The sequence below is a fragment of the Crocuta crocuta genome, unplaced genomic scaffold (genome assembly GCF_008692635.1).
Source record: "Crocuta crocuta isolate KB4526 unplaced genomic scaffold, BGI_CrCroc_1.0 scaffold164, whole genome shotgun sequence".
NCBI classification, from domain to species: Eukaryota; Metazoa; Chordata; class Mammalia; order Carnivora; family Hyaenidae; genus Crocuta; species Crocuta crocuta.
In genome coordinates, this window is record NW_027530016.1 from 4,809,543 (window position 1) to 4,823,686 (window position 14,144).

The following is a 14,144-nucleotide window of genomic DNA, read 5'->3' on the forward strand; positions in this document are numbered from 1 at the left end:
GACCACCTGCAGTTGCAATGTCTTTTTAATTAACATTTGTGTTTTGTTAGCTTTTCCTTTTCCATTCATTACGGTCTAGCACTGAGCTGTAAGAATGGTTCAGGATATTTATCTGCATTGGATGGACTTGGAAAACTTGACCTGAATTTAGATCTGGTGATGTGATACAATCAGAACTTGCTGAACTTTGGGAGCCACAGAATTTATAGGAAAAGTATTTCTGGGAAGGAAAAAGGCAGAAAGGATATTCCTTTGTAAAATGTGAATGGATACAAGATTGAGTCTTTGGCTGTATCTGTATGTGTATTAAACTGTCCAGAGAAGTTACTTGAAGGATGCTTACTGAATAAAAGAGAGAAGTGCTTGGCTATCCTTTATAACTAAAGCAAAAGGTTCCTGAAATAATATCTACCCCTCCATGTGCATTTCCCCCATTCCTCTCCTCTTCTTTTCTTTTCTATTTCATTCAATTTAAAAGGAAAATGCTAGTTACAAACCAGTAAATTTTAGAACTCACTAATGATTGGATTATAGCCTGCAGTTTGAGAAATGCTGTTATGGAGGATTTAACCAAAATGTATTTTTCCTATAATTCCTTTATGGCAAAGAAACTAATTCTGCTTGAACTATGGAGTTAATAAGTCCTACCTAACAGCTTGGGGTATCTGAGGATTGGTGAAGATTTCCACAGAGACTCTTGCCTCATTGGAAGGGTAGCAATACCATTTCTTAAAGGAAGGCATACCTTTATGTGGCTATGAGATGGTAAACTCTTGAACCCCACTATATTTGGGAGGATGGCTAGTAGTATTTGATAGCAAGGTAATTGTTCCTTCCCATGAGAAATCTATTTTCCATTCAAACTCTAATCAGAGAGGTATTCCTCTGCCTGAAACAAATAATATAGTGGACATACTGCTGGTCACTAACTCAGAGACAGCTGATTAGAATTCAGAATGCTGAAATCAGAGAGAGAGAAAAAAGGTGGATTAGGCACATAGGAAAAGGTCCCATTCCTATGTTCTAGAGGAACTGGAAGACTGAATTTTTTAGATCTTGTTGAAGGAAGTAGTTCTACGTAGCATTGTTAATTCCTAGTTCTGAAAATAAGTAAATGAGTAGAGACTTGAGAATTTTTCATGTGCCATGATGGAAGTATGAAAACTTTTCAATCCCAGTTAGTTCAGAATAAAATCATGGAGGGGTGCCTAGGTGGCACAGTTGGTTAAGCTTCTGACTTCAGCTCAGGTCATGATCTCACAGTTCGTGGGTTCGAGCCCTGTGTCGGGTTCTGTGCTGACAGCTAGCTCAGAGCCTGAAGCCTGTTTCAAATTCTGTGTCTCCTTTTCTCTCTGACTCTCCCCTGCTCATGCTGTCTCTCTCTCAGAAATAAAAACATTAAAAAAGTTTTAAATGAATGAATGAATGTATAAATAAATAAATAAATCAAAAGAATAAAATCATGGAAATAATGAGTTCCAGGGAAGAGGATCCGAACAGTAAACATAAGATAAACCAGATGGACAAACCAGAACAAAGACATCTTCACTTAGTCTTCTGGGTTAAAAGGTTTCCCCCAATTCCATAATGAGCATGAAAAGAATTAGAAATTGCTATCAGAATCTCAATGTGAGTGTTTATTATTTGCAAACATACTTTATTTTGCAAAATTATTTATTTGAATTCAAGTTAGTTAACATACAGCATACTATTGGTTTTGGGAGTAGAACCCAGTGATTCATCACTTCCATATAACACCCAGTGCTCAATCTAACAATAGTGCCCTTCTTAATGCCCATCACCCATTTACCCCATATCTACACCCACCTCCCCTCTAGCAACCTTCAGTTTGTTCTCTATATTTGAGAATCTCTTATGATTTGTCTCTTCTTTGTTTTTATAATTTTCATTTTCCTTCTCTTCCACTTTGTTCATCTGTTGTGTTTCTTAAATTTCACATATGACTGAAATTATATGATCTTTGCCTTTCTCTGACTTATTTTGCTTAGCATAATACACTCTAGTTTTATCCACACTGTTGCAAATGGCAAGATTTCATTCTTCTTGATCACTGAGTACTAATATTCCATTATGTATGTGAGTGTGTGTGTGCGTGTGTGTGTGTATACCACATTTTCTTTATTCATCAGTCAATGGACATTTGGGCTCTTTCCATAATTGGGCTATTGTTGATAGTGCTGCTATAAACATTGGGGTGCATGTGCTCCTTTGAACCAGTGCTTGTGTATCCTTTGGGTAAATATTTAGTAGCCAATTACTGGGTAATAGGGGAGTTCTATTTTTAATTTTTGGAGGAACACCTATACTGTTTTCCAGAGTAGCTGCACCAGTTTGTATTCCCACCAACAAGGCAAAAGTTTCTCCTTTTGTTTCTCTGCATTCTTGTAAACATCTGTTGTTTCCTGAGTTGTTAATGTTAACCATTCTGACCGGTGTGAGGTGGTATCTCATTGTGGTTTTGATTTGTATCTCTCTGATGATGAGTTATGGTGAGCACCTTTTCATGTGTCTGTTAGCCATCTGAATGCCTTCTTTGGAAAAGTTTCTATTCATGTTTTCTGCCCATTTCTTCACTGGAATGTATTTTGGGTGTTGAGTTTGGTATTTCTTTATAGATTTTGGATGCTAACCCTTCCACCTATATGTCAATTGCAAATATCTTCTCTCATTGTGTTGGTTGCCTTTTAGTTTTGTTGATTGTTTCCTCTGCCAGGCAGAAGCTTTTTATCTTGATGAGGTCCCAGTAGTTTATTTTTGCTCTTATTTCCCTTGCCTCTGGAGACATGTCTAGTAAGAAGTTGTTGTTACCGAGGTCAAAGGGGTTGATACCTGTTTTATCCTCTAGGATTTTGATGGTTTCTTTTCTCACATTTGGGTCTTTCATCCATGTTGTTCAACATAATACTGGAAGTCCTAGCCACAGCAGTCAGACAACAAAAAGAAGTGAGAGGCATACAAATTGGCAAAAAAGCCAAACTTTCACTTTTCACGGATGACATGATACTCTTCATGGAAAATCCAAAGACTCCACCAAAAAGCTGCTAGAATTAAATCATAAATTCAGCAAATTTGCAGGATATAAAATCAATGTACAGAAATCGGTTGCATTTCTATACACTGATAATGAAGCAGCAAAAGAGAAATCAAGGAATCAGTTCCATTTACAATTGCAATAAAAACCATAAGATACCTAGGAATAAACCTAACCAAAGAGGTAAAATACCTGTACACTGAAAACTATAGAAAGCTTGTGAGAGAAACTGAAGGAGATACAAAGAAACGGAAAAACATTCCATGCTCATGGATTGGAAAAGCAAATATTGTATGAAAATGTTGACTCTACCCAAAGCAATTTACACATTCAATGCAATATCTATGAAAATAACACCAGCATTCTTCACAGAGCTAGAACAAACCATCCTAAAATTTGTATGGAGCCAGAAAGACCCTGAATGGCAAAGTAATATTGAAAAAAAAAAAAAAAAAAAACCTAAAGCTGGAGGCATTACAATTCAGGACTTCAAGCTGTATTACAAAGCTGTAATCATAAAGACAGTGTGATACTGGCCCAAAAACAGACACATAGATCAATGGAACAGAATAGAGAGCCCAGAAATGGACCCACAAATGTTTGGCCAACTAATCTTAGACAAAGCAGGAAAGAGTATCCAATGGAGAAAAGGAACTCTCTTCAGATAATGGTGCTGGGAAAACTGGACAGAAACATGCAGAAGAATGAAACAAACATACTTTAAATAAACAAACAGTCAACATTACATGGCTCTCCTGCACCATGAACTCAGTCATTCTCACAAACCATTCACGTGGCCCTTATAAGTTGTAAGTCTATGACTCTAATCAAACCTGACAAACCTAACCTCCATTGGTTCTGCATCCTGTTCTACATGAGCGTAGGTTTGGTTTTGCATCAAGCAAGTATAACTTTAAAATAACGTTTTCCTTCCTGTTATGATATGGATGTTTAGGTCCTCCCCCTAATACATATGTTGAAATTCTAACTTCCACAGGTGATGGTATTAGTAGGTTGGGCCTTTAGGAGGTGCTTACATATGACAGTGGAACCCTCATGAAGGACTGGTACCTTATTTGAGAAACCCCAGGAAGATATATTCCTAGCCTGTTCTGCCAGGTGAGGATACAGCGAGAAACTGTTACCGGGAAGAGGGCCTTCACCTGACCATGCTGGCTGACAATGATCAGAAATACATTTCTGTTGTTTATATGCTCCCCATTCTGTAGTGTTTTGTTGTAGTAGCCCAAACAAACTAACATACTTTACTTAGAATGTGAGTTATTAGAGATTTTCAGCAACACTTCTCATGAGGGGAACTCATAAATTCATGCTCTCCATGCTTGTTCTCTGCACCACTGTGGAATGGACTGTGTTTGTTTGCTAAGTCCCCTTGCTCTCTTTCTATAGGGAGCTCTCCCCTTTCAATCTTACCTTCTTTGGGAACCCAGTTCCTGAGAAGGCACGTTCCCTCTTTGCTGGTTTTGGCTTCTCTTTTCCTCCAGTAGCATACCTATATGCATCTCAGAACTAGAGTTAATCCCTGAAGGATTTTAGCTAAAATCCTAATGAATTAAGGAGAATATGTCTTCTGGAGAACATTTTCACCTTAGTTGAGCTCTTCTATATCTTAATCCAGGGTTTAGTCATAATTAGATCAATACTTTCATTCTTTAGATGAAGAATGTAAGGCTCAAAAAAGTTGTCTTAATTCCTCTTCAAAAGGAATATTTTACTAGCCAGATTTTTAAGCATCTTGATCTATCACTGAGATACTATGTTTCTCTAGAAGGAAAAAGAGTAAGTTCTTTTCTGAGCCTTATGGTTTTTTATAGAGATTGTTGGTGAATTTATCTTGGTGTGTATTAGAGCACCAAAGTTGGTTTGTTACATATTGTGAGAGTAAAAAGGAAACAAGACTGGAACTTTAGTTGAATATATTAAGTTTTGCTGCTGTTCCATGTACATTGGTCTTGTAGAGATTCTGAGATACTCAGATCAAATACAAAGAGAAAACAGGAGGAGAAATCCACTCACATCTTTTGAAGGCTCACCTGTGTTAAAGGTTTATGCTCACAACCTCCTTAATTCTCACAGCCAACATTTCAGTCAAATATTCTTATCTATATCTTATAGAAGAGGAAACTGAGGCTCATATACTATTTTGTTCATGGTCACCTAGATCATAGATGCAGAATTTGAGCTTAGTTTCCTTTTGTTTAGAAAGTTCACACTCTTTCCATGAGTCCATGAAAACTACTTTCACATAGCTTAGAGTTTAGATGGGGAGTATTTCAGATGTCAAAAACAGATAGTATATTATGAAGTCCAAACAATGAGTGGTCAATTGCATTGAGATAAATTGGATAATTAAGCCAGGGCTGATTTCACAAATAAAACTCTTCTAAGTTCCCACTCAGAGATGTAGAGCTAGAAAGAGCATCTCTCGTGCCTTTATAATGAAAATTAAAAAATCGCCAAATTGCAAGTTCATGACTTTTTTTGAACTGTCAGAGAACTTTTCAGAGGGTAATCACTTGGCTCAAAATCTAAGATGAGAGAGGCATCTGCAATAAAAGACCACATACGAACACAGATATACCTGGTGGAGGCACAAGTAGACACTGGTAAGAAGAGTCCCAATGGGAGATGAGAGGGTTGATGCTAAGTATGCATAGGCAAGAGAAATAAAGCACCTAGAGGCCACAGAAATTGGTGAATCTTCGATCTCTTCAGACTTTTCTCCATAAACCCTACTGAGATCTTGGATAAAAGTTTGGAGAGAGTCCCAAGAAAGTGTCCTAATATTGGGAGGGAAAGAGCAGCTGCTGAAGGCTGGTCACAGAATTCGACCTGGACTCCTCCTACTAATTTTCTCCATTGAATGAAAGTGTTAATCCGTAGGGGAAAGGGCAGCAAATGTAGTCGTTTATGGTACTAGTGAAAAGCCACTGTAACTGGAGAAAGAGAGCAAGGGGAAAATGCTATTTCTTTGGGGGGAAAGTCAGGAATAAGGAACACATTGGGCCCATAATCATAGCCAGGTGAGGAGCAGAAGCACTGAGATGGCCATATCTGTGGTGGGCTTATACTGCTGAGAGTGCCCAGAAACAATGACACTCTAGTAGCAATGAGCACACCTAATGCCAATGCTCAGATACTAGTTTTTAAACACAGGAAATCAGGGTTACTCAGAGCAGTAGTCTATTCCAAGGCTGAGGCAGAGAAAATACAGGATGACTCTGGAGCTTTTGAAAGTATCAGAAAGCACAGTAGTGAAAAAAAAAGGCTAGTTTCATGTTATGATTTAAGCAACACAATAAATAATGATGGTACTGGTCTTTAAAACCCAAAGAATAAAGTAAATATCAATGAGGCTATCCTGAGGTAAATAAATAAGTGAGCAAATGTAGAAATGGAGCAGAGATAAACTGTCTTTACAGAAGAACACCAAATAATAAATGTTGAAGAAATGAGGGAAGTAGAAAAATTACCATTAGAACATAGTAAAAATTGCTACTATCATGACTCACAGAGAAGTGCTGAAAATCTTTGGATGAAAGTTTGAGAAGAGTAAGAATATTTGTCTCAAAGTGTCTTTCTTCAAATATTTATTATTTACAAAGGGAAATAGGGTAACTTTACTTTGGAGAAATCTGGAAAAACTACCTTAATCAAGTGATCTCCAGTAATATGTCTCAACATCATGAAATCCCTTTTAAGTTTCACTGCAGAGAGCACACCTCCTTTGCAGGATCCTTTCAAATGGAGCATAACCTCAGTCTAAGCATAACACATTCTTAACACCTCTAACTACATAAAATGTATATCTAAGCATAAGCTATTTGAAGATTAGGGTGTCAAATGTGTTTCTTTTTCTTCATTTTTAGTCCGTCAAAAAGGAGATAAAGAGGAATACAATCAAAGCCTTGAAAAGAGAGAATAAAATGCCAGCTGTGTTAATTAACATAATACTTGTATGTGACTATTGTATGTGAATATTGTATGTGACTCTGAGCTTCCTTTCTCCCAAGGTAAAAAGAGAATCACAAAGAATAAACACCAAATTTCGTTATAAAGATTTCTATACCAACATATATTTTTGTACAATTCTAAACACAATGTTTTGAAAGAGGGAAAAGGCACCTGTAATTATAGTTTACCTTTGAATGTTCATTCTTATCCTGTTTGAAAATGTGTTTTGTATACTTGAAATTACAATGTATATGTCATTTTGTATTGTTTTATTGAATTATGTCACTTACTTTCCATCTTTCTACATAGTATTCAAAGTTATCACTTTAATGTTTACACATAAGTATTAATACTCTGTTATATGATAATGCTGTAGTTTACCTCTGCATTTTCCTATTGTTGGGCATTTGGGTAATAAATGTTTCTTGGCACTAAATTCTGGAAGAGGTGTTTTTTGTGCAATTCCCAAAATGGGACATGGAGCCATGAAACAGACAGTGTCATTGACAGAACTTTCACAAAATGCAGAAAAGAATTTCATGTGGATATTTCTGATGACCTTTTGCCATTAGAAGTGAAGGAATGGTCTAAAAATGTACACCAGTGAAGTAGATTTACCAACAGCTCAGCTGAACTGATTTGTTGGTGTCATATATCTTTGTATCTTTTTGTGTTTAAGATTGAACCTTTCACATAACTGAGACTTAGTAAATGCATGTCAATGTAGACATACATTCATTTTCCTCATTATTCCATCTTTGTACCTGCCTTCTTCACTTTGGAGGAAAATCCATGTCACAACCAGATTATTTCTAAGCTTTAGTGTCAGAATCATGTGGTAAGGAACTAAGTGTAGTTGACTCTTGAACAATTCAGGGGTTAGGGATGCCAATGCCCTCCTGTACCCCATGCAGTTGAAAATCCACATATAAGTTTTGATTCCTCAAAACTTTAACAACTAATAGCCTAGTGTTGACCAGAAGCCTTACCAATAACATAAACAGTTGATTAATACATACTTTGTATGTTATATGTATTATATATGGTATCCTTACAGTAAACTAGAGACAAGAAAATGTTATTAAGAAAATCACAAACAAGAGAAAATACCGTTATAGTTACTGTATTTATCAAAACACAATCCACGTAGAATGGTTTAAGTGGCCCTGTGCAGTTCAAACCCATGCTGTTTAACGGTCAACTATACCTACATGCAACAAAGGAAATACAAAAATGTCCTTGGTGTTAGGAAAAATATAGGAAAATAAAAGCAACTCTCAAAGCTACAAACCATGAAGAATAAAACTACATTTAGTAGCAGAGCAAGTAATATTCAAGAGCTCATGCTTTCTCATTCCTCACCTCAAAACTAAATGAAAACTCAGCAAGCTTTTCAATGTTTTCAAGTTGATTATGTAGATAATTAGAAATTATTTTACTGTTGGGCTATGAGAAATTCAGGTCTAACAACAAGAACAAAATCTTCACAAAGAAATCAACCTTTCCCAAGGGCCAGGTGTCTGCCCACTTACGCAAAACTACATTTCTGAATATACTATCTTAATCTCTGAGTTCATGAAGAAGTTCTTAATTTTCACTGATATGTATTCCTTTTAAATATCTTAGTCTTTTCAATTTTATTCTTCATTATTAGAGTGATGATTAAAAAATCATTTTTAGTAGTCTTCCTTTTTTGTATATATTTTCATTTTTAGGGTTTCTAGCCATGAAAATATATTTACCTTCTTTGAAAGTTTTACTTTTCTGAGTCCTAGAACTCATCTGTGACTCAACTCAAAATTTATATTTCTTTACTATGATAAGTTTCAAGATTATATGATAATGTCATGGGTATTTGTAGTATCAGTATTATATACATCTGGTATAAACTGTGAAGTTTTCCACTTGGCCTTTTTGTGAGTTGTTCTATCTAAATTGATGTTTTTCATCAACTCTGAAAAATTATCAACTATTATCTCTTCAATATTACTTCTTTATTATTATTTATATTCTCTCCTCCTGGAACTCTGACTAAATAAATAGAGGACAATTTCATCTGCTCTTTATGTGTTTTATCCTCTTTCCCATTCCCATCTTTTTGTGAATAACTTCTTTTCTTTACGTTTATTTATTAATTTGGAGAGAGAGTGAGCAGGGAAGGGGCAGAGAGAGAGGGAGAGAGAGAATTGGAAGCAGGCTCTATGTTGTCAGAGCAGAGGCCAACATGGGGCTCGAACCCATGAACCATGAGATCATGACCTGAGCTAAAACCAAGAGTTCAAGGCTTAATCCACAGGTACCCCTGTGGATAATTTCTTAATATGTATCTTTTAGCCAACCAATTCTTTTCTCAGCTGTGGCTAATGTGCTAATCCATCCACATAATTTTAATTATTATATTTTATTTTTCATTTATATGTCATTTATATTTTGTTTCATCTTGTTCTGTCATTTGCCTAAACTGACTAATTTATCCAAAATGTCTGTGTGTGTGGATTAATATTTGTTACTATTCATTGACTGCTGCTAAGACCTGGCTTCCTATGTGTATAAAATTTTAAAAAATATTTTAAGGAAATGACAACAAATAAGTTTTTAGTATTGTCCCCTGCAATATTCGGGATATATTTCTACAAATAGGCATTTGCTGCTTCTCTGAAATTCAAATTAAACTGGGTATCTTGGAATTTTGCTAAATCTGGCAATCTTGGGAAATGCTGAGGCACTGTGTGGAGTAATGTGACATTCTTTACTCATTAGCGATAAAATTAAAGACACACTTTGCCAGTCTGCGGTAATCATGTATGGTAGCATCCAGACATCTTGTCAATAGATATGTCCAAATTCTTTGTGAATTCCCTGATTCATGAGCATGGAAGTGTTTGCCCAGGGTCTGGCTTTCTCCCAGATCATATACATATCACAAATCACGTGTAACCTGGATGTATTCTCACACTTCTAAAAAGCTCACTTAGCAGCTAAATGACTTGCTCCCAACAGTTTTGCGATGGAAGATTCAAATTAATACCCTAGGAACATGACAAATTATTACTTGTCATAGACCTTTCCAGCGGGTTGCAAACTGTCATAATCATAAATGTGAAAAGGGTGTGATCATCATGGCAATGACTTTCATACTGTGTTTTGTTGAGTTCTAAGGTTCCTCTGAGGTATTCCTAAGGCCACCTTCAGGGTTAAGTTCTCAGTTCCAGAATGAATCCAGGTCTCTTGTTTTTTATCTGTTACATATACTCAGAACAAAAGATGTCACTTGAATAAAGTTTTCTGCTGTTGAAAACTAGTTTGCAAACCAATCTGGAAACGTATACATTTTGGTATAAGAAAAACTTGGGTCTGACCCTCATTTGGGCACTTATCTTTTATGTAAATTTAGGCTGTTTACTTGACCTCTCTAAACCTTTTCCCCATGTGAAAAAAAAGGGATAATATTAGAACGTTGCTCATAGCTTTTTTTCTTCTTTTTCTCTTTTTATTTTGATATTTTGTAAGAATACTTAACATGAGATCTATCCTCTTAACAAATTTTTAAGTGTACAATCCAGCATTGGTAACTATAGGTATGACACAGACCTCTAGAACTTACTCATCTTGCATACTTGAAATGTTACACACGTTGACGAGCAACTCATTCCTCTCTTCCTCCAGCCTCTGGCAACTACTATTCTACTCTCTGTTTGTATGAGTTTGGCTACTTTAGATACCTCATATGAGTGCTATGTTTGTCTTTTGTGGCTTATTTCGCTTAACATAATGTCTTCCAGATTCATCTGTGTTGTTGCAAGTGACTGGATTTCCTTCTTTTTAAAGGTGAAAAAATATCCTGTTATATATATCCATATGTGGATACACATATAGATAAATAAAATGTGATATATATCCATTGGACATTTAAGTCATTTCCATGTCTTGGCTATTGTGAAGAGTATTGTAACAAATATGGGAGTGCAGATATCTCTTTGAGATCCTGCTTACGATTTCCTTAGATAGATACCAAGAAATGAGATTGCTGGATTATATGGTAAGAAAAAATGAGATAATTAATGTAAAATGTTTAGTATAGCAGCTGGTACATAGTACATAAACAATTAGCTGCTATTATTGTCATTTTTATGTTAAAAGTAATCTTTGATTCAGTTAAGATTTATCGCTTCTGTTCTGATCCAGAAATGAATATAGTTTTTTTCATGCAATTTTCACCCTAAAATGTGGAGGTAATTGTATTCTTGTCCCATGGGGGAGGAAATAGACTTGGGGAGCTCGGTAAGCAGCACTGCTCATTCAGCTGCAAGTGGCTGACTGGAGTTTTGAACTTGAGTATCCTGATTCCAAGTATGATATTCTTTCTATTAAACCCAAACTATCTCCTCTGGAGTCAACAGGAGCATGTTGGTCATGATTTATTATAATGTCACTTAAAATTTAGATTTGTGAATTTTGGAGTTTTGCAGAAAAGTTGAATTATTAAATAATTACCCATGTTTTCTTTCCAAGAATCAATATTAGTATGATTAATACAAGTGATCAGAGGAATTTTTGAGGGCCTTTGTTTCAGGTGCTTTCTGATTACTTACTTCCTGGACTCCAGAGGACTGTGGTTTGCTGCGTTAAATGATGTAGCCCGCAGCAGTGGAGGAAAGTCTCTGTCACCTCACCTTTTGAGGAATCTTGCATTACTTTCCTATAATTATTTCTGTAGGTTAATGACATCAAAGAGCATTCTGCAGCAGATAAAGTGAACTGCTTCTGATAAATATACCATTATAGCAAATTGTACCAAGTAGGGTCACTTTTCTATGCTGCCAAAATACGCAAAAGCTTTATTTTTTTCAAGTGTTCAAAAATTTTGTAATGAGCATACCAGGTTATCCCTGTCATTGGGGATGGTGACACAAAATTATTTCACTAGAGATGTTTCATCTGCTTGTTGAACTGGTATCAATCTGAAATATTCTTCCTTTGCCTGAATTTTCATTTTTATATTTCCCAATAAAATATCAATGGAACATTTGTCTCTTCTCTTTTCCTCTTATATTGTTGCTCTTAATGAAACATCATTTTGTGTCTGGCACTTTGCAATATTATTTCATTTAATCTTTATTACCACCCAGCAAGGTAGGTCTTATTCCATCTTAAAGGTGAGGACACTGAAGACAAGGGAGTTTAAACTGCCCACCTAAAGTTTCACTATCTGCAAATAAAGAAGCTAGAATTGGTTGATGGGTTTTTTAATGCTGAAAGTGAAGGTCCTTCTGGATATAAGTTCAAATCTCAAATGATTCCACAAATGATGTACATGATTATCAGCATATAGGACGGCACCACTTAGGGTGCAGTGGAAATCAATGTAATAAATATGGTAATAGCTAACATGTACTGAGAGCTCATTATGCATTAGGCATTGTGTAGCACTTTAAAAGTATTAACTAACTTCATACTCATAAAAATCCTTTAGGTAAATATGTTTTTATATCCAAATTATAGACGAGGAAACCAAAGTGTAGGTAACTGTCACTGTCACAAACTTCCACATCTAGTATGTGGGGGAGCTTGGGTTTTGACCTGATTCTGTGTGGGTAAAGGCCTCCTCTTTACCCCTAGATGATGCAGTGATTTTTGTTCCTTTAGCATATTGCCGGGTTCTGAATTTGTGCCATGTTTTGGATGCTGGTGGAAATCATGTGCTGATTTAGTCCAGGGGATTGATATCTGATTTTTTGTTCAGAGTTTCCTTGTAATTTCTAGAAATGAGGGAGAATGTCTTCCACACTAAATCTAGTGATTTGCCGCATGGGTTTGTAAATAATGCTTACTTAGTTTTAAAAAATTCATTTTTCTATCATTTAAAACAAATATCCTTGATTTTCTTTTTAGAAGTAAATATTATTTACCAAGTGCTTTCCATTTTACTTATATATATTATTTACATATTTGTTAAACCTCTGTGGGAAAGCTTCATATTTTATACATTACTTAGTTTTTCAGTACGCTAACATTTATTAAATCTGACATTAGTCCTTGATTTTTAAATTGAGGCATAATTCACATATAGTATTATATTTGTTTCAGATGTATAACATAATTATTCAATACTATATATATTGCAAAATGATCACCACAGAAATCTAGTTAACATCATCACTATAGAGAGTTAAAAAGAAATTTTTCTTGCAAGAAGAACTTTTAAGATCTATTCTCTTAGCAACTTTCAATTATGCAATAGATTATTAACTATAGTCACAATGCGATACATTAGATCCCCATCAATTATTTACATTTTAAAACCTCTTTAACATTTAAAAATTTTTGTCATAATTTCTTCAAAATACAAACCATTAAACTCTATCCTCTTACAAACCTATTTTTAATTACTTTTAAAGTTTCTCTTTTGTGGGGCACCTGGGTGGCTCAGTCAGTTAAGCATCCAATTTAAGCTCAGGTCACGATCACACAGTTTGTGAGTTTGAGCTCTGCAGCAGGCTCTGTGCTGACTGCTGGGAGTCTGGAGCCTGCTTCAGAATCTGTGTCTCCTTCTCTCTCTACCTCTCCCTCACTTGTGCTCTCTCTGTCTCTCAAAAATAAATAAATGTAAAAAATATTTTAAGTTTCACTTTTGTTTTGGCCATTTAAACATTTTAAATATTTTTTATTTACTTAATCATTAAATATTGTGCCAGGTATGTTTTAAATGAGCTTTTAACACCATGATCCACACCTGACATTTCCATTGTACTTGTGCCTGTGGAGATCGATAAAACATCAAAAGAAAACAGATTATAGCACAACCAACCAACTCATAAAGTCACTTCTGTTGCCAGCCACTCTCACCATTAACCCTCCTCCTGATGTAAGTTCCATTGAGAGCAAATGTGGCACTGAGACGAGTCATGTGTAGCCTGAAGCGATGCATGATGTCCACATGCTGGCAGGAGGTTGCAGTGTTTCTGTGTTATGATGAGTCTTCAGAAGCCCCTACAACAAAGGGACCAGGGTCCCTCGCTTCAGCTCCAGAGTGGAGATCATATCCATAAAACATGGGGAGGCTCTGGAGGTTTCCTCTGTTTATGATGGCCACTGGGGTAACTTGGAGATAAACGCT

General features: G+C 35.7%; 1 protein-coding gene across 25 annotated transcripts in view; it reads right to left on the bottom strand.

The window, feature by feature from the left end:
* The window catches only part of LOC144231725 (uncharacterized), a 374,679-nt gene that overhangs the window by 173,829 nt on the left and 186,706 nt on the right, over window positions 1-14,144 (bottom strand). The window contains exon 6 of one of the 25 annotated variants that reach the window (XM_077764292.1): window positions 1,681-2,934. The exons of 22 other annotated variants lie outside the window; for them this stretch is intronic. In XM_077764292.1, coding sequence (XP_077620418.1) covers window positions 2,856-2,934 — 79 coding nt within the window. In that variant the 3' untranslated portion in view covers window positions 1,681-2,855. 2 more of the 25 variants (XM_077764300.1, XM_077764299.1) reach the window with 2 other exon arrangements.